General features: G+C 47.2%; 1 protein-coding gene and 1 long non-coding RNA gene across 6 annotated transcripts; both read left to right on the top strand.

Moving 5' to 3' along the window:
* Positions 1–136: 136 nt before the first annotated feature.
* LOC125722993 (CRACD-like protein) lies at positions 137–15,629 on the top strand. 5 transcript variants are annotated; one of them, XM_048999341.1, is made up of 12 exons: positions 137–340; positions 2,113–2,246; positions 9,556–9,632; positions 10,108–10,264; positions 10,467–10,602; positions 10,971–11,129; positions 11,212–11,280; positions 11,897–12,103; positions 12,361–13,969; positions 14,290–14,645; positions 15,067–15,178; positions 15,324–15,629. In XM_048999341.1, exons 3-12 carry the CDS (start codon positions 9,584–9,586, stop codon positions 15,536–15,538), a joined length of 3,069 nt encoding a protein of 1,022 aa, XP_048855298.1. In that variant the 5' UTR covers positions 137–340; positions 2,113–2,246; positions 9,556–9,583; the 3' UTR covers positions 15,539–15,629. The 5 variants fall into 5 exon arrangements, with proteins under 5 accessions (XP_048855298.1, XP_048855295.1, XP_048855297.1 ...); XM_048999338.1 differs by having other exon boundaries at positions 138–340; positions 2,113–2,228; XM_048999339.1 differs by lacking the exon at positions 137–340 and adding an exon at positions 349–578 and having other exon boundaries at positions 2,113–2,228.
* Positions 15,630–15,841: 212 nt separating this feature from the next.
* LOC125722994 (uncharacterized) lies at positions 15,842–17,276 on the top strand. The gene is made up of 2 exons (XR_007386703.1): positions 15,842–16,403; positions 16,445–17,276. It is a non-coding gene; the product is annotated as an uncharacterized LOC125722994 (long non-coding RNA).
* Positions 17,277–22,889: the final 5,613 nt, after the last annotated feature.

The following is a 22,889-nucleotide window of genomic DNA, read 5'->3' as shown; positions in this document are numbered from 1 at the left end:
TGTGGGTGGATGTCCCGCTTGGGGGCGCTACTTAATGATCTCCCGCAGCTGGCAATCCCGTTTGCAGCAGAAAGCTTTATTTTGACAGTGCAGGCGAAATCCGGCAATTATGGAGTTACCAAGACTTTGTACAGACATAATCCCCAGCGCGTCGGGTTTTTTTTCGGCAAGGCTGAGAGCAATTTTGCTTTCCATTGGCTGATAGCAGCTGTTAAACTGAGGCGACACCACCCGCTGACGGAAGCGCGCACAAGCTCGCTCCCTTCGCCAGAGGCGGTGAACGCGCCGCGGGGATGCGCCTACCCTGGAAAATATCTCAGTATTAACGAGTCGAATAAAGGTGAGTGACTTTGCACTTTTTAATTTTAATCTGCGTCGCCTGTTTATACGGAGTGGCAGATTTCCGCCAGGATTTCCAGGATCACCAAGTTTAGAGGGTTTATAAATCTCTGGAAATGTGTCGCTGGTCTTAGGCACCTCTTTCCTTAGTCTGCGGTTTCTTACTTTTAAAAATGCTGAAATGGGGCATTTGCGAATATTTCATGTGAAACTGAGAATTTTCACGCGAGATGTGCAAGGTGAATGTTACTTGTTTTTGCTGGGTTCTTCTTTCCATCTGTAATGTTATATTTAATGTTAAAGTTAATGGGGCTGTTACCTGTGAGCGTCTTTTCCGTGTAATAAAACGCTGAAGGCACCCATTATATTAAATACCATTAATGTTAAAACTTAACTCGTGAAGGAAAAATACAAAGATTCCATGCCCTTTATCCTTTCGCCTCCTTTTCTGTTGTCGCAGAAAAATTCTTTAGTGTGGATAAAATTATCCGCGTATATTCCTAGAGGGATGGATTAAATCTGGTTATAATCGCCCTTAATCTCACGTGCGCTCTCCTTTGAATTTTGTATTTGCAAAATAAATCATGCAGCAAACAATGCAAGTTTTCAAACAATACATATAAAATTAATCAAAGTTTCTATTTGGGGTGGTGTCTTACCCACTTTCATTATTTGGACCACAGAGTATATATTGCACTTGCTGAGTTTATTTATCCATTAAATACCATTAACTAAATAATGTTCAAATGTACAAAATTGACGTCTGTGTTTCATTTGCTAAACTTTTACTTGGAGTCGCAGTAAATTGACAAACTGGTAGGTTCTGGTACTAATGGGGACGTGAAGTTCAGATACGGAGACATCAGTAACTTTATAGCGCGATTATTATGTAAAAAGGCACTAGGACGTTCGCTTATCAGCCATTTTTGTCAGGCTCTTTAAGATTTCCAAATGCGTCCGCAATGTACAAGCACTAAAAAAGAATAGCAACGTGATTTTACATTAATGGACATTGGATGGACCCAGGCTAGTTTAGCTATACTCACGTTTCTTTGACTGCTGGAAAAAGAGAATACATTAAGTAAATGACCCCCTCCCTTGGAGTTTGTACTTAAATCACCATGTGAGGTCACCCTGACTGGTGGTAAAAGGAGTTAAACAGTAGCCGAAAGTCGTTTGTGTTTTGCTCTTTTCATTAGTCACAGTTCTGCGTTATGTTTCGTTGCTGGGGTGGTGTAGTAGAATGAAAGTGTGGAAGGAATTCCCCCCCCCCACTCCACTCCACTGTGTAATGAAAAACACAGCGTCCAGATATATTGGTTAATCCCGTAAAGACGCAGACCTCCAGTGCAAAGACAGTTGCCTTAGGTGAGGTTGCCTTGACGCTGAGGCAGAACTTTGGTGGTGGTTACTGTGTAACGTTTGATGTGTGAGCGGAGTGTCGGAGTCCTGCTGATGATGATGATGATGATGACGATGTGCGGTAAGAAAAACAACACAGATGAGGGTCCAACTTCTGTGTCCTGGTGTGCAGTCGCTGGATGGGGCAGCACGGAGATGGAGAAGGCTGTGAAACAGGGCCACCTTCAGTGCCTAAAAATAGGGGAACGCAAGGAGAAGCGGTGGACAGACGGGGGGCGGGAGAATGAGCCAGGCTTACAGGAGAACTGGGGCACAGTCAGCTTGGAGGGGAGAGATGAATCAGGACAGCGGCTGTCACTTTAAGGAGCTCAGATGTGTGTGTTGATGTTTGATTTAAATTTTTTTTTATAGTTTTTGTGATAGTGAGAAGCAACCAAGGGGAACTGGACTGTAGGCCTTCAGATGATCACCTGACCTGCTCGGAACCCTCCCTGACCCGGAGACTTTTGGAATCTTCTTATCAAAGGGTGATTAAATCTTCACAGGTGTTGATGTTCTCCAACTCGCTGTGCATTTCTGTAGTGATTTGTAGGTGGGAACCAGTGTGAGTGAAATTCCTGCACAGCAGGGACGTTTGTGGTGGGGTTTCAGTTTGCAGTTGTGTTTGATGCATATTTACTTTTGCCCAAACATTAGATCCTGGTGGATGGTTCAGATCTGCCTCCCTATTAAAGAATATATCAGTGTATATAGGATCATACTGGGATTTGAGCTGAAGTCCTAGTGGCCTGGCATGCTCTCTGCCTGTTTTATTTCCTGATGAATTCTTTCTTCTGTCACTGTGGGGTGGGGTGGGGTGGGGTGGGGGGTGATCTGTTAGCGTGCAGGATAAAGGGTGTGCAGTGCAACACAATGCAGGCTGTGAATAAGGCACAGGTGCGAGTTACTCATGTGCCCAACGGACAAATTGGAAGGGAGGCCTGAATCCTTCTCAATTCATGACAAATTGTTAAGATGAAAATTCACTTGATTGTCTGGTATGGGGCTGGTCCCATGCGACAGATTGGGTCAGCCATATTGCATTATTGCTGCATATGTCAGCCATATTGCATTGTCACAGCCTACGATGGGGAACTGTTACATTTTGGAATGTGATCCTGAGTGCATGGTGTCGAAGAGAAGGGCTGGTATCAGACGGTAAACATCACATCACCCTCGGATTTACTCAGGGAGATCAAAAGGACAGCGATGCTGAGCTCCAGGTCTGCGGGTGAACAGGATTTGTAGGCCGAAGGCTGGGAACAAGCAGCCGGTTTCTCCTAAAGCTAACAGAGCTTTGCGGACCCATCACTCCTGTGAATAGGCCTGGGGGAAACTCTGGCTCACTCAAGCAGCAACTCTTTGGTCAGTAACCTGTGCTGAAGTCACTGCTGCCGTCTGCGTGCCTCAGAGCTGTAACTAAAGTGTCGACAGTCGTGCCGATGTCACGACGATAAGCAAACTATTAAATGATGCAATCGGCTTAAGCAAATGCTGCCTGTTGGTTAAGGTAAGAGGAGCGGAGGAGAAGCCAGCCTGCCTGTCCGAACACCCACTGAAGGAAGCATCGCCCTTAGTCTCTACGTGCAATGAAAGTCTCTGACATGCTTTGCAGCTTGTCACCATTATGTCTCGCGGTCTAGATTAGGGTATGAAATGCTAAAGTGAGTTTTTTCCTCTCAATCCAGCAGCCAGACATGAAATTCATGAATGGACTGTAATCATTTGCTGACAGGGAGTGAAACAACATGACTTCTTCTTATGGCTCTGACAAGGGAAAATTTTTGATGCCAGCTGTCATCACGACAAGGCTGGACAGTTAGGTGAATAAAGAACCCAACAAAAAGAGGTTCATCTTCACTCAAATATCACTTTCGGGCAATGTGTATGTAAAACGCCTAAAGGCCATGCAAATAGCCACGCTTTCTGTTTAGAGTTTTGCTGTCAAAACAGACTCGGTCATTTCCTGTTTCGCTGGCTGCTGGGGTTGAAGTCCACCTATACAGGTGTGCCCCATTTCCTGGTGTGCCCCATTTCCTGGTGTGCCCCATTTCCTGTTTTATCGTGCCGTGGATCTTGCGGCTGTAAGTACGAGAAGCTCTGTGTATAACCCCAGACTTTCCGCATCGCTGCGTACCTCTGGTGTCCACCAGGCTTGTCTGCATCACCATTCCTGGGCTTACTGGTCAATGAGCGGCTCTTAATTAATCATTAAAACGGGAACGTGTCATTAGTGAAGCAGGGCGTAGTGCCGGTTACCAATGAAACATCTAATAAAAAGTCAATGGGAGCCGTGCTGTTGGGATTGCGGAGAGTAACGCAATGTAATTGGGGGTTTGATTGGTAATTATGTGCTGGGAAGACTGCGGTGTTAAGGGAAACGTCCTGTAGCATCCTACTGACGTTTAGAGGCTGTTTACACGTGGGCCAGGGAACAGCGGAGAGAACAGACACCACAGACATAACGGAGAAAAACATGGCCGCCTCAGCCTCTTGCAAGCCAGGCTCGCTCTCCCCTGGCGGGAGTCCGCGTCTGCGACGGCAGTTCCTCTATAGCTCCGTCACCTCATTCTTGCGATCCGTGGCTCTGTGTACTACGCTGTGTTAGCTAACAGACCCCCAGCAACTGGAGCAGTTTAGCTCTTAATTCAGCGCCGGGCGTCACACGGTGACGTTAGCAATGCGCTAACAGCCGTGCCGTTGGACAGCAGAGGTGGACGTTCTCAGATTGCCTCTCCACCTTCAAGAAATGTATCGGGAACCCGTCTGTTCCTTTAATCCCTCTACTAGCCCGATGCCTCTTTACGTTCCCCATCTATTCTTTTGTCGCACTCCTGGTTCTTCAGTAGTCTAATTAGGTTCTTGCTTTGTTTTAAGTCACTGTGTAGCTCCTGTTCCAATACTAGTTACACTGGGCTTTCGTTGGAAGCTCAGCCTAGCTGCACTTGCACCTACCTGGCTTCTTCCATATATATGTGCAGTTTGCCTGATTGTACATCACTATGGACAGAAGAAGCCTCTGCTGAATGGTTGTGTACCGTGTGTGTGTGTCTCCTGGCAGTGTAGCTTTTCTGAAGGCCCACAGGAGCAGAACTATTCAGAGGGGGGGTAGAGAGGTTTCTCGGAGTCCTCAAACAAAAAAAAAGAAAAAACGAAAATATATGGTCAAACGTCCCGAACTGGCACCGATGCGTGGGACTCCGCAGTAACGTTCATCTAAGATCCTTGGTTGATGATTGCCCAGAAATGACCTCATCGCCTAGCAACAATCACCGTGACTCCCAGTTGCTGGCATAAACCTTTTCTCTCTAACGGCCAAACGCATGCATGCGCACGGCAAAGATGCTGCTATGCTTGTGTTTGACATGTTTCTGCCCTGCTTCTCCTGGGCACACACACCGACTGTGTCTCTAGGATGTCTCTCTGTCCTCTCGCTGATCACCGGTCAGTTTTGTGCTCTAAGCCCACAGTTTGATGGCTGGCGACTGAGTGTTATTTGTGATGCATTGTGTGTTCGAAGCAAATGCAGAGCGGGCCTGCCACCCCCTGTCACCCCCATGCTTCTCTGTATCCTTATATGGCCTTGCTGTGTGTATATGCAAATCAGGAAGTGCATTGTGGGTACAACTGACTTTCCCACCTTGTGAGTTGAGGCGTTCCGATTAAAGGTTTGTTGCGTCATTGAGTCTTCCTATTTATGGAGTTCTGTATTTTATTGTGTGTGTGACATACCCGTCATATCTAGGCAGTAAGGATTTCATACATTACCCTTAGTCTTCACTGAATGATCTGCGGTGATTTAGCCCAGAGATGTAACTACAGATTGCGCAGAACTAGGACTCTCATTGTCATTGCTGTCTTGGAGGTTAGGATGACCAGACACGGTGCCCAGGTTTGCTTATAATATTCTCTTCGTCATATTCCATTATAAACTTAAAATTAGCTTCATAAAAAGCGCTGGGGTAGTTTTCACGCCCTGCAGACTGTTTACGAGGTAAGAAAACTCTTACATACATATACATTTGTGCGCAGACTTGACTCAAATTGAATATCTCACTCCAGCCAGCTGAGTATGGGTGAATCTGCGGTTCCTGTATACTAGGTAGTGAGATCTTTGGATTTCTGAGATTTGCCAGTCTGTTGTGGTGCGGCTTTTGGTGAGATCTGAGCGGGTGATTACTGGCAAAGCTGTGTGGTTACTGGCAAGCAGGGTCTTGCTTTCTGTCCGTGCCGGTTTGTGCAAACATTGTGTATGCAGTCCTGAGAGACCCAAGAGACACAACGGTATTACAGTCTAAGCTCTGCTATTGTAATGTTACCAAAGCTCCCCCACACCCCGCCACGGTTGTGGGAAGCTGTCTGTAAGCTGAGAACCGGAAGGGCTTGTAATTGTGTCGAACCCTGGCTCCAGGAAAGCTCGACTTTTCTGGTCAGCAACCCTGTGCAAAAGTTTTATGTAGTCAAAGGAAATGTTTAGAATTTAAAATTATCTGGGTGGTAAATGTCTGTTTGCTTGTTAAATTCTGTTTTTTTTCCATTATAATATATGCAAATTAATGGTAACACGATAAAAACAGGCTTTTCTTTTGTCCTCCCAAATGTTACTGATACCTTGTTGGTCGGCTAGATGATCACCGTTTCGGTTCCCAAACCCCTCCTCAGCGGCATATGTTAAATTTCACAAGCAGCTCATTTAATTTAATTAGTTAAAGTCAATGAGGTGGTGATGAGCTGAACATGGTCAAAAAAATACTTTGATGTGCTGGATGGTTGCTGCAAATGCTGGGGTGACTTTAGTATCACATAGCACATAGTATCGCAGTTTGACACCAACGTGAAGAGGATGCTTAAATGATTTTGTCTGACGCCGTACTGTGGTGCGCCGTACGCTGGCTGGTGATGTGGGTCTGCGAACGCCGTGTGACAGAGCCTGCGAGTGTCATATGGCCTTGGTTTTTTTTTTCGTTCTATGTTTAAGGAATTCTGGGATGGGATGTCTCCGAGTTGCCAGGGTGACGAGCGGAGCTCACAGGGAGCCTCAGGCGCTTGTGACTGGCTGGAGCGCTTAGTAAACAGCACCCCCCCCCCCCCCCCACACACACACACACACACACACACACACACACAAATGTGGGAACAGCAGGGCCGCTTCCTGGCCTGAACGCGCTCTGCCGCAATACTCTGTTTCTCCAGCGGAGGCAGCGCACTCAGGATGGGCCCAAGTCTTTATTCTCGGTTTCAGAGACACCTTCTCTCTGGCAAGGCTGTGGAGATGTTGGTCACTGAGGTGTTTAATGTCATGCGATGCCTTAGGAGGCTCACCGGGCAACCAGGAAAGGCATCTGGGTAGAATTAAACTGGGATGGCTGGTCAGTACTCAGCGTGGGACTGGTACCAGAATGGCCAGATATGGCAGAGATCATGGACAAGAAGCGTTTCTACTACTGTCTGTACCGTCGGTCTGTAGAGGTAAAGTAGACGGCGTCTGTACTGTTGGCCTTCATAGGTGAATGATGATGTAAGTTCTAAAACATCTCTACCTGGGCTCACATAATTGAACTTGACATGATGGTTTGGTTCCAATTCCTCACACCGCTGCAAACTCGATACTCCATAGAGTTCCGAAGATCTCTTCTGTTCGATGCATGGGGCTGATCGTCAGTCACTCCTGATGTGCTTTGCTTTTATCTTATGGTCACATGACATCATTTCACAAACGTGCCCATTGAGCATGCTCAGCAAATCGGGCCGAGCGAGAGAGGTGCGGGGGGCGGGACGTAGAGAGAGGGAGTGGGACACACCTTGAGCAGCTCACCTTGCGTCTAGTTAAGCAGCGGTTACAGCCGCGGGCGTCACGATGGTGAATGTTGGTCATGTGGGGATGTACCTTTAAGGCCTTTGGCGTGTTGTGGGATCACCATGGCTGGCTGGATTGTGAGAACGGAGCTCCAGAGTGATGACTCTGCCCCCGAGGGAACCGGCAGGAGCGGGTGAGAGAGAGAAGCACCTGAACAGGCTGCTGGGTTTCTGCTACGATGCTAAGATTGTAGGATAGAACTGGAGATAAATCAGTGCTGTTCTTGCGCTTCTGTCCAGTGCAGTGAGCCTCTCTCAGCCTCCAGTGCTGTTCTGTGCTTATTCTGCCTTGTTCCTTTAAGGTCCTTAAACCTCACGTGCACACTTGCCCTAGTTCTGATACCTGGATCAGAACTCGCCCTTTCCAAAGTTCATCTCTGTTGCTGATTGATGTTGTCTGTCTCCTATTTATCTGTCTGTCTTCTCCGGGGCGGGCAGGGGTGAGCAATCGGTGACATGGAGAGCTGTTCCAGAGTCGTCCTCCTTAACACTATCAGATTAGATGACCTTAACAGCCCCCCTCCCACCCTGAACTCACTGATCCGCTGGGCCTGATGTGCGAGATCATTTGCTAGACCTGTGATTTCATTACATGGCAGCAGATGCAATGCCTTCCTGGAGTCACACGGTTTTTCAAGGTGGGTGGTGGTTCTGAGAGGCAACTGGGAGCTGAGCCTCGGGGGGGGGGGGGGGGGGGCACTGAGCCCCAGCAGGTTCCGCAGTAGATCTTCCTAAAAAGGATCCATCTTATAAAAAGGATTAAGGTCCAAGGGCCGTGCCTTCTTCAGTAAACACCTTTAGGGCCGCTTCTTGCCAAACGTGTCTTTGAGCAAACTGGCTGCATGGGACAGGACATGTGCATTCTCCCTTCAGCAGGGGGTTAGGGTCCATGCCCCAGACTCAGGCTATAAGAAACATGCAAAATATTCCCCAAAATCTGATGCAGGGATGTAGCTAGAATTTGTGACCTTGAGCCCCCACTGCAGTCCCCATGGTAGATTCTGCCAAATGGGGGGTGTCCCTGGTAGATTATGCCGGGCAAAGGGGGGGTCTATAAAGTGCTTTGCCCCCCTGAATCTGCCAGGGGTTCTTGCCGGTGGCGCTGCAGTTACCCCAGACAGAACTGCATGTGTTCTATCTAGGTAGGGTTTTAATATTCAATCCAGGTGGTTGTCAGGGCCAATCCCCTGTACCAACATCCCACTTCATTTTTTTTGGTCGAAGTCTTTTTATTATTATTTATTATTATTTCACAATTTGACCAGTACAGAACAGTATGAAAACTAACATCCCACTTAAATTAACTCACCCTCATTGTCATCATTCTTCTAGGTAATGGGATCATTTCAGTTAAATACTGATAATATTGATAAATTAATAAGTGATAACTTTCACTCTTATTATTCTGTGCTCTATCAACATAAAGACAGCACATTTAATTTGAGGTAAATATTTATATGGATCTTTGAGTACACAGATGAGTAGATTAGTCAGTGTTGACCGTCAACATTATAATTTGGTGCTGGCTCTGTCTCTCTATTGGGCTTTATCGCAGACCGTTGCCGTGCAAAATGATGTGACGCAGCATGACCAGAGCAGTCAAGGACATTGTGTGGCGTGCGCATGAAAGGTTTTCTCTGCTTTGTATATCAGCTGAGAGGGAGAGACATTCAATGTGAGCATTTCCTTTTGTAATTTAAAAAATATGCAAGACATCTGAGATGTAGAACTCTAGTGTAATGATCAGAACGCACCTCAGTAACTTTTGGTGTTACTTCAGAGAACATTTTTGCATTTTAGCCTGCACCTCAGCTTGGATTACTTGATGTAAATCACAACCTAGCTGGCCATAAGACCATCCTTTTCTGGACCAGAAGGCCTGCTCTTTGACCATGATGACACCTGTTGGTCAGAAGTGATATGACAGTTGATCTTACATCTCCTTTCCTTCACTTGCAGCAATTACCTCTTGGGCATAGCAGAGAGCATGGACAGCCCTGGGGCTGATGGCCCCAGGAGCAATGAAGACCTTGCAGGTTAGAGCGCCCCCTGTCTTCTCTCTGTCAGCTGCAATAATCAGGGCAATTCAGGGCAATTCAGAGCTACTTCTTTTTGTAGATTCCTCTGCTGCTGCTCTAGCCAACAGTTACCCAGAGCGGTTTACAGTAAATCAAGTTTTAACACACAAAACCCAGGTGAACTCATTAAATATGAACTTGCATTCAGCTGACTTACAGTATAGAAATTCCTGCTGGTCACCATCTGAACGACAGTGACGTTGATGCATCGAGAACTGAAGAGCCAAACTTTGTTAAGCTGAAATCTAAACTGAACATACTTCTGAAAGTGATGTGGGAGTCATGAGAGAGACCATCTTAGAACCTGCAGCTCAGTATTCGGAGGAATGAGCCCTGAGTTGTGCAGGGCCAAAACTGACAGTCCCATCACATGGCTGGAGAACTGCAAATTATTGAGTTAAATGGCCAAATATTTTGAATTTCTTCTTTATAGTCAAGAAGAAATCCAGGTTTCAGATTTTGAAGACGCGTCTGTTTGGGAGGATAAAGAGGAAGGACGATGAAGGTTCGATGACGCACACCCAGTCCGCTAGTGACATCACAGCCCCGGAATGTCACAGGGACAGCTCTGACTCCTTGGATGACTTTGTGTGAGTTCCTCCGGCCCAACACAGCCTATTGTTAAAAACAGCAACATAGAAACAATGGTAAATATATAAAATCCATACTAGTCTAGTTTTTACTAGTCATGTCTTTAGTCCTCAGGCCTCGTCGCTGGAGAGGCTGCAGAGACTCTGGGGACAGTGGGGTTTGAAGGCTACATCTCACCCTTTCTCTTGTCCCCATCTCCAGCTACTCCCCAGGGACACTCGGGTCTCGAGCGCTGTCACATGATAGCATATTCCTCACCAACCAATCAGAAGCTCCTCCAGAGCCAGAACGAATTCTCTCTCAGGAGAACGTGCATGGCAAGATCAGAGCTCTGCAGGTTTGGGGCCAGTCGCTGATAGTAGCAAAAATGATGATATTGAAGAAGTGAGGATGGTGACTGTGTTGATGCTGATGAGGATGGTGATGGTTTTGATGAGAATGCTGATGGTGTTGACGATGGTGACTGTTGTTGTTGACGATGGTGACGTGTTGATGGTGATGGTGTTGAGGATGATGAGGATGGTGACGTTATTGAGGATGATGACAACGACGATAATGAGGATGGTGACGTGTTGATGGTGTTGATCACGATGGTGGTAAGGATAATGATAATAGTGCTGACGAAGAGGATGACAGTGATGAGGATGGTGATGAGGATGTTGATGAGGATGATAGTGATGATGAAGATTTTTGGTTTCCACTTAGATGAAGCTCCAGCAGAACATTCGGCTGGGTCCCCCACCCATGCTGATTCCCACTAAGCGCACAGAGGACACTGGTGCGTGCTCTGAAGATGACGGGCTGCCCCATAGCCCCCCTGACGTCTCTCTGCACGAGGCCCTGGAGCCAACCATAAGCCAGAGGGTACGTACGGTAAACCGTAATCTTTCCCTGTGTTTCTTACAAGCTTTTGCTGACTGAACCCTGCTCTCCATTTCACTCACAGTACCCTGACTCCCACAGACACCACAGCTCATTGAGTTTAGCCGGAACGGGAAGTGAGGAGGACGAGCAGGTATCATTCCTCCGGCGTTTCATTCATCACCAGCAGTTCACTGACTAACGTTTACTGAGGTTTTCCGATAGTGTTGAGTGTAGATCACAGAACAAAAATGGCAATAAAATAATCGGGGGCCTCAGAATGTGGCCAGCCTGCCAGTGATGTAATAAGGGGATGTCAGCATAGGACCAGCCTGCCAGTGATGTAATCAGCGGGCGTCAACATGTGGCCAGCCTGCCAGTGATGTAATAAGGGGATGTCAGCATAGGACCAGCCTGCCAGTGATGTAATCAGGGGGCGTCAGCATGTGGCCAGCCTGCCAGTGATGTAATAAGGGGATGTCAGCATAGGACCAGCCTGCCAGTGATGTAATAAGGGGATGTCAGCATAGGACCAGCCTGCCAGTGATGTAATCAGGGGGCGTCAGCATGTGGCCAGCCTGCCAGTGATGTAATAAGGGGATGTCAGCATAGGACCAGCCTGCCAGTGATGTAATCAGCGGGCGTCAACATGTGGCCAGCCTGCCAGTGATGTAATAAGGGGGGGCCAGCATGCAGCAGTAATGTCACATGATGTTTTTGGTCTTGTGTCTGAAACCTGCTCATTAATTCTGTGTGCGTTGCTTTTCCAGAGTCCTGCCCAACCTCCGTCCCACCTTCTGTCACCAGTGGGCAAGCCGTCTCCCAAGCCAAGTAGCACCGAGGCCCTCAGTCCCGTAACAGACTTTGACGTCCCTGCCCGATTCATCCCATGTCTGGACAACTCAGCCGCCCGTCACCGCATGTCGGTGAAGCCCCGGAATCAAAGAGCCAGCACCAAGGGACGGAAACCAGTCTTGGTGGGATGGCACCCTGGCACACTGGCCCTCCTCTTGGGCTTCTCATCAAATTAGCCCAGGATGACTTGCATTGTATCCTCATTGGTCTCTTGCATGAGAATGCCTAGGAGAACATCCTGTTTCTGTGTCGTGTCAGAGTATTTTGTTAGTCTCTGATTTCTCCAAAGCTTTTCTATGTCTGCTTTATATCTGGCTACCTCCAGACTACACTATTAGATGTGTCTAACTACAGGTTTTCTTTCTTGTCTCTGGACTAGAGTGTTGAGAGACCGCGCTCAGAGAGCTTAAATACCCTGGAAAAGGCTATTTTGGAGCGAGAGCAAGAAGGAGATGAGGTTCCCAAAGAGGCAGCCCGCTGCCGCTCTTACTCCACTCAGATGTTATTGGAGTCAAATCCTGAGAGAAGAGAGCAGGAGCTGGAGATGGAGACCAGTCTGGAGTTTCCCAAGACTGCTGCAGTTAGCCTGGAGCAGCCTGTTCAGCAAGTGGAACAAGTGGCTAAACGCGCCCTCCTGCCCCGGCCTGTGCCACGGGTGCCGGAGTCCAACCAACCTGCAGAGTTAAGTCCTGCAAAGGTGCTGTCCTCTCCTGGATTTGCTGAGCTACCAGGGACTCCTACCAACAAGCCCCAAAGCCCCAGCAAGGCACAAGGCACTAAGGACCTGGTGAAAGAAATTCTGCAGAACTCTGGTCAGCGATACTCTTCGAACTACCCAATAACACCTAAGACCTGTGCATCTGATTACACACCCCCCAAAAACACTCTTCAGAAGCAAGGTGACCTGGGAAAGCAAGCTCAAGAGATGATCCCAGCAATACAGTTGGATCCTTCACCCAACCCTCAGCTCTCTACAGTAGCACCCACCAAAAACGTTCTGCAGTCTGGAGAACGACAACCCATAATACCAAAGACATCATTGCCGAAAAAAGCTACCCCAACAACTATGGAACAGTGTGTGCAAGAGGATGTTGTCTCGGGGTCAGCCCAGAGAACATCAGCGCCACCCACTGTTCAGGATGACCAACAACCCATAGAGGCTGTTAGGCAACAAAGACCCAACTCTGGGTCATTCAAATTCTCAATCTCTTCTGCCTGGGACAGACCCAGGACAAGCAGTTTTACTGGTGGCGTTGAGGGGAGCTCAGTGAGTGCAGAAGATACAGTAAACAAGACCTCCTCCAACCATAAGCTCCAGGAGCCTCTAACAGCCAGAACGGAGGAGATCCCTCTGAATAAGCAGTCAGTGACCAAACTAGAGGAAGATCTGGTGGTCAAGAGTCCTTCTAGCATCCAGCTGCTACAACAACCTGTGGGAAGTTTGGGAGCAGCCAAATCTAAAGAGCTACCCTGGTCTGCAGAACAGAGTACCATGAAGAAGAGAGTGACAGAAGAGTCTGTAAAGTCTGGGCAAGTCCAGGGGAAAGCAGGAGGAGGCTCAGAGGTAAAGGAAGTTCAGGAGAGTAAGAGCAACACCATGCCGACCACAGGAGAGGAAGACACGCAAGGCAGGACTTCCTTCGGGGTGAAGCTTCGTTCTACTTCCTTGTCCTTGAGATACCGGTCAGACATAGCCCAGTCAGAGCAGACACGCAAGGGCCGCAGTGCTGAGGTTGGTCCCCCGTCCCCCCCTGCACAGCCTCCTCCAGCTAAACTAGCAATCTCTGAGGAGCTGCGGCCCAGAGCTCCTCATTCTCCTAGACTGGATGACGAGGAATGGGATATCTCCACAGACAACATCAACACCAAGCCCCCGTTTCTGAGAAAGCCACCCTCTCAGAATCCTGACAGACTCCCACCCCTTGTTGCTCCTAGCCTGCCTCCATCCACCCTGCCCAGAGAGAAGATCGAATGCTTCAAGCAAGGAGGTAAAGACTACCATACCCTCTGTTTTTGAGATATCAAATGGTGGTACTCATGGGTGCGCATTTGTGGGGACGCACTCAAACGTACATGCCGTTGGTGACAGGAGGGCGTGAGAAGAATAGTCTGAGGTAGTGAATTCCAGCTGACACAGGAACTTGTATCACGTGACATAGGGTCTAAACCAATAATCCTCAACTGGTGGATCATGGCAGGTCGAAATCTTTTAGACTTTGGCTAAACTCACTTTCACAAGCATTGTTAAAACCTCACATCATATGAACCAATATCTTGTCTCTGTCTTCTGTCTGGTATATTGTTCCAGCTCTCTGTGCAGACACAGGACCCCTGTCTAAGCCTGTTCCTGCTCCTTCCAAGGAGGGCGAGCTTGCAACCTCTGAGCCCGTCTGGATGTCTGTGGCACGTGAAAAGACCCGAAGCCTCCAGCAGATTTTTACCTGCAAGCTGGCACCACTCGGCGCCCCACAGGGCATCTCTCAGAGGCCCCCACAACCCGTGGCCCGGGACAGGGAAGAAAAGAAGTTAATTTCCCATCTCGGCCAGGAGGGGGCCCCCACGTCTTCCCCTATGGAGAGGAAAGTGGACACGGAGGCAGCAATGGAAAGCAGATCTCCTCTCATGCCGAAAAAGGCAGGATGGCCAGCCCATCTGGAGAGCAAGGTAATGCATGACCACTAGGAGTAGGATGGTTTAATGAGCTAAATCCGCAGACATGTGATTTTTGCACGTCAAAAGGTGTCCTGCTTATACCTTAAATCAGATTTACTTTTGTAAATTAGTTTTCCTTTGAAGCAAATATTAAATGAACAAAGAAGGAACAGAAGTACCGACTAGACACAAAGCAAATCTTTTACGTTCTAACTAAGTCCCAAGAGGGGCTAAGCGAGCGGTTGAGAGCCAGGTGAGTGGTGTTAACATTAACCCAAGACAGACCTGCTGTGTTATTAAAAGAAACATGAGATAGCAATCACCATTTGTGCTTGTGCAAACATCGTGCAGGTGCATTGAGGCGGGAAGTCCGGTGGGGGGGGGAGGTGTCTGGTTGCTCACGGGACTCAGTTCAGTCTCTGTTTACCTGTAGACTGAGCTGCGGAAAGACACCTTTGCTGTCACGACTCAGCAGAGACCCCTAGCTGAGGGCAGGTGTGAAGAGAAGGCGGTCAGGAGGGCACCCGTAAATGTGCATTTCCCAGGTACCAGAACAGCCGCACAGGGCTGAGGAGATTCCAGCTGGTTGTGTGGTCGAATCCAGGCTCATAGCAGTGAGTTGCCGAAAGTGTGCCTGTATGTCTCCACCAGTGCATGCTCAGGGGCGTGGCCTCTCCATCTCTCTTCCAGAGGTGCTGACCTGCGCTGCCTCCGAGGCTCATGCTGACAAAGACGAGAGGTGGAGGAAGAGGTCAGAACTGCAGTCCCTGCTCTGGTCATCGTCCCCATCTTCGTCACCTTCAGCGCCGCCCCTGCCGATTCCTGCGTCTGGAGCTGGCCAGCCGTCCTGGTTGGAGCTGGCCAAGAGGAAGTCGCTGGCCTGGAGTGATAAGACCGTGGACTGAGCGAGACAGTGTGGGGGCCCTAAGGACAGAGTGTAGAAAAACGTGTAACCCCGACAGACCCTGCTGATGTGACCCCCACTGCATGCATACCGCGTCCCAGGGCCCTGCCCCCGCGTCTCCACATCCTCTCACAAGCTCCTCCGTCTCTCAGCTGGATTTCTTACAGTGATCACTGTCTGACTGACGTGGCTGTATATGAAGCTTGGTGTGCCCGTCTGACCCACATCAGCAATCGCACCGACCCTCGTATGCAGCTCAGAGATGAGTTGGAGCGGACAGGGCCGAGGTGTGTGACCTGTGGGTGGGGGGGCGGGGCTTGCTCCTCGTGGCTGTGAGGGCGGGGCTTGCTCCTCGTGGCTGTGAGGGCGGGGCTTGCTCCTCGTGGCTGTGGGGGTGACTCTGCATGTTCATGGCACTGGGCTTCCGTCAGTCTGGTCCCGAAGGCTCCGGTTTGAATTTTGCACAGAGAAACATGGAAAGAATATCAAAAAATACCTTTGTTAAAAATGCAGGGTGGTAAGTAAGCCACAGTTGTGTTTGAGCTCATAACAAGCCTTAGCATATTGCGCTGGTTTATAATTCAGATTCCCTTTAACACATCTTATTTCTATTAGAATAAAAAACCAAACAAAATTATGCCTTAAAACACACCAAGATGATAATGTCCTCAGTTCTGGTTCCTCGGTAAATTCAGTTGGGAATTAAAATATTGTTACAGAACTAAATCTTTTTTTATTGCATTTATGTATAAAATATTAATTTTATTAAAACATTATGTAGGCAATAAAGTTAACTAACACAGTGACGTAATCAAGGGCCCCGAGGTCACGGCCTCCCTGCCAGTGACGTAATCAAGGGCCCCGAGGTCACGGCCTCCATGCCAGTGACGTAATCAAGGGCCCCGAGGTCACGGCCTCCCTGCCAGTGACGTAATCAAGGGCCCCGAGGTCACGGCCTCCCTGCCAGTGACGTAATCAATCACGATTGATTGATTCCAGGCCTAGCAAAGATAGTGCTTCATAAACTGGACGCACTAGTCAAAGTATAGATGATCCTCAGAGGGAATTGGTCTTTTCCCTTGAATAATAATCTTTTAAGTTGCTTCCATAAGAATATACATTAGCATATTTTAATTGGAGTTGTTTTGGCTCAAGGAGCCACAGTGAAAAGGTACAATTACACTGTAGTGTCAATGAAAAGGTGTACAGAAAATGTAGAAAGTGGATAAAATTGACCTGGAAACTTAGAAACATCTGCTGGGTGCTTTGAGCAGGGACACGCATGGAGGCTGTCCCTTTGTCCTTTGTAGTTTTGTAATTCAAAAAAGATGATCAGATTGAGAATAGGTTAGATTTCAGACACCTGACACTGTGAGTACTGTATAAGTGGGTCTTAGGCTGGGCGTTGGTCTCCTGCAAGTGACCCAAACGTGCGGGAAGTAAAAGCCAGAAGGGCCCCAGGCCCCCCACTGCTGAGTGTGCTTGTTGATAAGGTGTTGTGACATAAACCCAAGCCCAGGTGGTGGGATGGGTGGGGCTGTGGGGGGGAGGGGTGAGTCAGCTCTGCTCTGAATGTAATCCTGCAAGTTCTCCCTGGTTGTGAGTTTTTGAGGATTAAATAGCTTTTGTGTGAAATTTCTTTGGTTACGATCTTGCGGAGGGTCTACCAGCTTCGGAGACAATGTATCATTTTGTGAGAGATCACGCCCTGTGAAATAAAACTGCTTTTGTTGAACCGAGCTATTGTTTGCATCACCTGTGGTGGTTCAGAGGCTGTGTGTGTTTGCACTGGGGCTCGAACTCGGGCTCGGAATCTGAATCTTGCTCTGGCCGGGGCTATCATCATTAACTAAGATGTAAACTGTAAGGAAACATTTTTGTTAGCTGAAATAAGACACGAAAATAAACTACACCTAAACGAACACTATAAATATTGCTGTCAGTACTAACAGAAATAAAATTCAAACAAATGTCAGATATTTTCCATTATAAAAATTTCATACTATTAAGTTAATGATTTTTTTTTATTTTCGCTTCTTAACGGAAATATTTCATTGAAACGAAATCCAGTCAGTTGCTAAACCATTCATCCTAAACCCCGAAAATAAAATGACTAAAACTAAAATTCAAATGCATAAAAACTAAACTACGTTTAAAATAAAAACTGGTGAAAATACACTAAAAACTAAGACTAAACTGGATTTCAAATGAAAATTTAGACTAATATAAAAATAACTTTTTTTTTTTTTAATCGAAACTAAAATAACACACGTCTTGGGTCCCCCTTCCTATAAGTGTCTGAATATCTGCCCCAGAAATACCCGATTGTATGAATGGGTATGACATACATGTATGTGTACCGAGGAATTTCAAGCTATTGAAAAGTTCAGGGGCTAAGTCAAGGTTATCTGACTTTTTTTTGAACGATGATTGAAGTCCGGGCGGAAGTACTCGGGGCTCGGCTTATAAAATACTCGGACCTAACGACAGCCACGTATGTGCATATAATTATCAGATAAATGGCTGTGTACTGTGATTCTTGCTAGGAGACCTTTGCTTGGGCGGTATGTAGTTAGGAGAGCAAGGTTTACTTATGGAGTTACTGTAATACACGTATATAGCCTAAGTGCCCACCTTGATATAGGGTTTCCGTCTATAGTCTTGCGATTACGTGTTTCTTGTGGTATAGACGTCACTACAATAATTGGGGAAAGGATGGCGGAACTTCATTGTGGGAACCCGGAGGACACTGACCCAAAATAATATCTGCCAGAATCTCCATAGCGGTGTTTTTGTGCACAGTTGATTTGCGTTAAAGCTGGGAATGAGGTTTCATGACACCGTGTATTGAGGTGGCAGATATTCAGCGTATTTTTCTTTGTGTTTTGATAGCTTGAAGCTTAAAGGCATAGCCGCAATCATTGTTTCTGCGCCATGTGCTTTCATCCCATTCAAGGAACTAGTTTTATCAGGTAATACACTAACCTGGATCAAAGGCAAAATAGACCACGGAGGATTAATGGACATTATACAGAGGAATGGAAGGGTAGCTTGTTAAATAATGCTGTTTTATTATCCTGTATTTACATTTTTTCATTTGGTAGAAGCTTTAATCCAAAGCAATGAACATTTTGAGAGAGCCGATGGCCGACCGATCACACACACGGCATCCTAACCCACAGAGCCACAGCTTAGCACTAGAAAAATAGATTATAGCAGAATTAGATTCTGGAGCCTAAGAAACACTTAAAAGTGCCCATAAAATATGTCATTACACCATACAACCGAAGGAGCCGGACTTTCTCCTACACAAACACTGTAAGTCTGTAAGTCCATTTGACCGTAAGGATATAGCGTTTGCTTCGTGTGTCCACCGGGAGGCGATATTGCCTCGATAAAAAACGCGCACTTCCTGACAACGGCGTCATTAGATGAAGAAAATGTAGTTCAGTATTGCTTTACTAACGTATGTCTTTTCAAATATTTCTTTTAGCAGTGCGCATGAACATTGTGCCATTGTTAAAATGAAAAATATACTGAAAGCTGACTACGTGCATAGTAACATTTAATCAGCGTCTAAGATTTTGCTAACTGCCTATATAGTATAATTCAAAGATTATTAGTACGTGTAGTTTATTAAGAGAACGTCAAGGTCAGTTCTTAAAATTGTGTGCGTGTGTGTATGCCGATTAAAGATAGGTTGTTTATTAACATCGTTAACTCTGACGAATGGACCTAAAAATAAAAGAAATTCAACATGTTCGTAGTTTAGACGGCAAGAGAAAACGCTCTCGATTGTTGGAGAGGGTTTCTGTTATTTTATTATTTTTTGTTTCAGCTTTTTAATGTGTTTTTGTTGTGTTTTAAATGACAGTTCAAACGTTTATTGATTTCTGTATTTGCTTGGATAGACGTTATTGATTTGCAACTTATTTTAGAAATGCATATGCTAAGGAGCAGTTGTATGAACACTGTGACTATATGATGGCCTCTGATCTTCTGTGTGGCCCCCGTGCAGGCCCCTGGATTCCTATGGGGCCAGTTCACGAAAAGGTGACTTGCATTCTATTACGCTTTCTGTCAGCATAGGTTGCCGACCTATATAGTGTTTAGTCTCGATTGCGATGGTATGGTATCCCGTCCGGACCCCCGCCACCTTGCGTAGGACAAGCGGCCGGAAAATGGATGGATTATTGGGTTAAGTCTGGTATTATTGTTTATGAATAACTTTATTAACCGCCCGGATATATCTTCTGATATATATCTTGCGAAGCCTTTCATTACCAGTATAACGATGCAAGTGTTGGGTAACTCCTCTCGAAACGGCTGGGCACAATTAACGGATGGCAAAATTTAGATTTGATACGCTCTGTGTATTAATAGCATTATTCGTCTCTCTAAAAGGGCGGGGCATGATTTTTGGGTGGATTGGTCATAAAGGATACTGTTTTGTGAACCGCGACTGTAAGTAAGTTGTGCCAAAGCTGAGGAACTGCTTTAGTACCATTTATTTCGTGGTGTTTAAGTTACTTAATGGCATACACTGAGTCTGCCTCGGTTCTTCCAGAAACCCGACCTCACTACAGGTCTTCAAAACATCCAGTAATTTGGCTGGCTTCCAATGAGCAGGGACTGTCCTGTACTCTCAATATCTGACTGCTATCACCTACGTAGCTTATCAATTTGTGCACAAATTTGCTGACATCCCATTTTTGCGAGTGTTATGTGTGTTTTCTTGCAGGCTTTGGACGCGGTAAGATATTCTCGATGAGTCACTTTTATTACATTTCAGTTTCAATAAATAGAGCCCCGCAAGGGAGGGTGGGATCGTGCACATACACATACACATACACATACACACACACACACACACACACACACACACACACACACACACACACACAATCTAATACAGTTGGCTGCCGCTCCGAAGTTGCGGTTTAGAGACTCAACACGCAGTGGCGCCATTTCTGATTTATGTACATCGATCACTTCTTTATCATTACGATCTGCTTCCTAAATTTGATATCAGCTGCAATTAGAATAGAAAATAATTGCATTATATTATAACTCTTGATAGAAATGTTAATGTATTTGGGGCAGGGCAAGAACGGCATTCGGGGGATTTTTACTCTCCTAAGTACTTCTGTTCTTAGCATTGGAACCAGTCTTGGGCAATGAAAAATGACGTAAAATGGGTACACGAGAACACAAGTACAGTGAAGTACGCATATTGAGAAGCACCCAAAGACGCCTTTAACAATCTCCCCAGGGGATAGGAACGTTCTACTCGGTTGTCACATGACCTGTGACCGAAAAGACATGCAGATTTACACGCCGTGATTGGCCCGATATGTGCCGGCTTTAGCCAATCGTCATCAGTGGGCGTCGGCTGTGCTAAGCTTGCCTGAGAGCTCGCGCGCTCGGTGCGTGTTAATGAGAGACTGTGGCTCTGTGGGGCGGTGTGGGGCTTGTATGCTGAGAAATCGGTGTAGTCTTATCATCTGACTGACCGACGGCTGGACGACAGCAGGCGAACATCGCAGCTCCGACGCTGGCGTGAATCGCGGAATAGCTGGGTAAGGCTGCCGGGGCATTTGGACGGCAGTCCCGTGGGATGCGATGCCAGCACGGTGTTGGGAGGCGGCTTTGTCCTGGGGTTCGCTCCGCCGTCCTCCCGCCGCGCAACCTGGCGTCCTGATCGCGGCGTTCCAGCAGGCGGATCCCCTACAGAGGCTGCTTGACCGTGACCCATAAGGGGGGTGAAGTTTGTCAGTTGCCGGGTCCGGTTTGCTGTGAAATATCGCAAGCCGCGCATGCGATGCTGGGGAAAAGGCATGATCTCTCATAAAGATCTCTGTAAGATGCCGTGGTTTCCCATGGAAATCGCTGTAAGGTGCCATGATCCCCCACTGCGATCTCTTATTTAACCCCGTCGCTGTTTCCTGTTTCTGCGCATCTCTCACTTCATCCCGCGTCCCTTTGTCATTTCAGGTCAGAAAGATCCCACGGTTCTGAGACGCGCCCCCCAGGTCGCCGTTCTCCCCAACGCTGGTGGATTTTCGCCTTGGGGATGCTCTGAGATCGCGCCCCACCGGTCCGTTTTCCGTGCACGGAGTCGGTTCGGTCCGGACGCGCTGAAATGAGATGAGGCTCAGAAATGGGACTGTTGCCACTGCGGTTATATTCCTGACGTCGTTCCTGAGCCTGTCCTGGTACACAGCCTGGCAGAATGGGAAAGGTGAGCGAGCCGGTCCCATGTGCATGCACGTGCTTAATCCTGCATCCGTCAGTCATGGGGTTTCGCTGGACTTGGGAAGGTTTCTCTTTTGATCACGTGTTGTACTTAACACCGTTCGCTTTGGGTCATGGCTGTTCATTTATTGGCACACATTGTCTAAATCCACTTCTGTATATAATTCACGAGTTTTCTGCGACGTGAGCGCCGCCTCGTCAAGAGGTCGCCCGGTGCACTTAGTCTGAGAGCCTGGATCTTCAGCCTATCGTCTAGTGCACTTTAGGGCGCCCCGTTACTATTTGTGGTCCTGCTCATATCCGCGCTGAAGTTCTGATACGATCACGGCTACCTTGCAACTGAGGTAGTCTGACCTTTAGCTACTTGCTGTCAAGGGAATGCTCACTAAATAAAATGGCCTGCAACATGGGGGGGGGGGGTGTGAAAAAGATTTGATTGTGACCGATTGTAGTGATTTAAGTACCGTGAATGACTGGGACTGTTACTGGAATGGAAAATACAGAGAACTACAGATGAGGTGTCCTCTGTGGGTGTTCGAAAACCAGAGGCACAGGCGTCCTCAACCAGGTCTGCTCTCCCAGGAAGGTAGTACAGTTTGACTGCTGTTGTATTTAGGCCTGGCCACATGTGGGGGAGAATATTTGCCCTTGATATGGTGTGAGGGGGAGTGAGTTGTGGCTTTTTTTAAAACAAAATATCCATTTGCATTTCGGTAAGAAAAGTCCTACTCTTGTATCAGTGTAGTAGGGAAGTGTCTTTGATTGTCGTCAGTCTGTTAGAGAGCACTGAAGAAGTCACTCAGGGTTTCAGGCAGGAAATGTGTCTTTTCCTGTTTTGTGAGCAAAAGAGCTTTTGTTTGAATTCCGTTCCTTAATGTTCTGATCTGCCTCCTGTTTAGATGCCGCACTGTCCTCCCAGAAATGCTGTCTGGAGTCCTTCCGTACATTTTTACTCCAGATCGCAAACTGATAACACAAGTAGTGAAATATCTACGCTCCCGTTGGTCCAGTTTGATAGTCAGTGAAGAATCAGAATGAAACAGAATCCCGAATACAAGCAAAATCAGATAAAATGGTTTCATGATATTAATGGGATG

Source organism: Brienomyrus brachyistius, unplaced genomic scaffold (genome assembly GCF_023856365.1).
Source record: "Brienomyrus brachyistius isolate T26 unplaced genomic scaffold, BBRACH_0.4 scaffold44, whole genome shotgun sequence".
Taxonomy (NCBI): domain Eukaryota; kingdom Metazoa; phylum Chordata; class Actinopteri; order Osteoglossiformes; family Mormyridae; genus Brienomyrus; species Brienomyrus brachyistius.
Note: the sequence above shows the minus strand (reverse complement) of the source record. Positions and strands in the feature narration are given on the sequence as shown.

Bases quoted from the DNA above. Each gene is read 5' to 3' on its own strand.
- LOC125722993 (XM_048999337.1), top strand. From the start codon at position 7,660: ATGGCTGGCTGGATTGTGAGAACGGAGCTCCAGAGTGATGACTCTGCC. The intron at 13,970-14,289 runs GTAAAGACTACC...ATATTGTTCCAG, and splicing joins CGAATGCTTCAAGCAAGGAG to CTCTCTGTGCAGACACAGGA. The intron at 14,646-15,066 runs GTAATGCATGAC...GTTTACCTGTAG, and splicing joins CAGCCCATCTGGAGAGCAAG to ACTGAGCTGCGGAAAGACAC.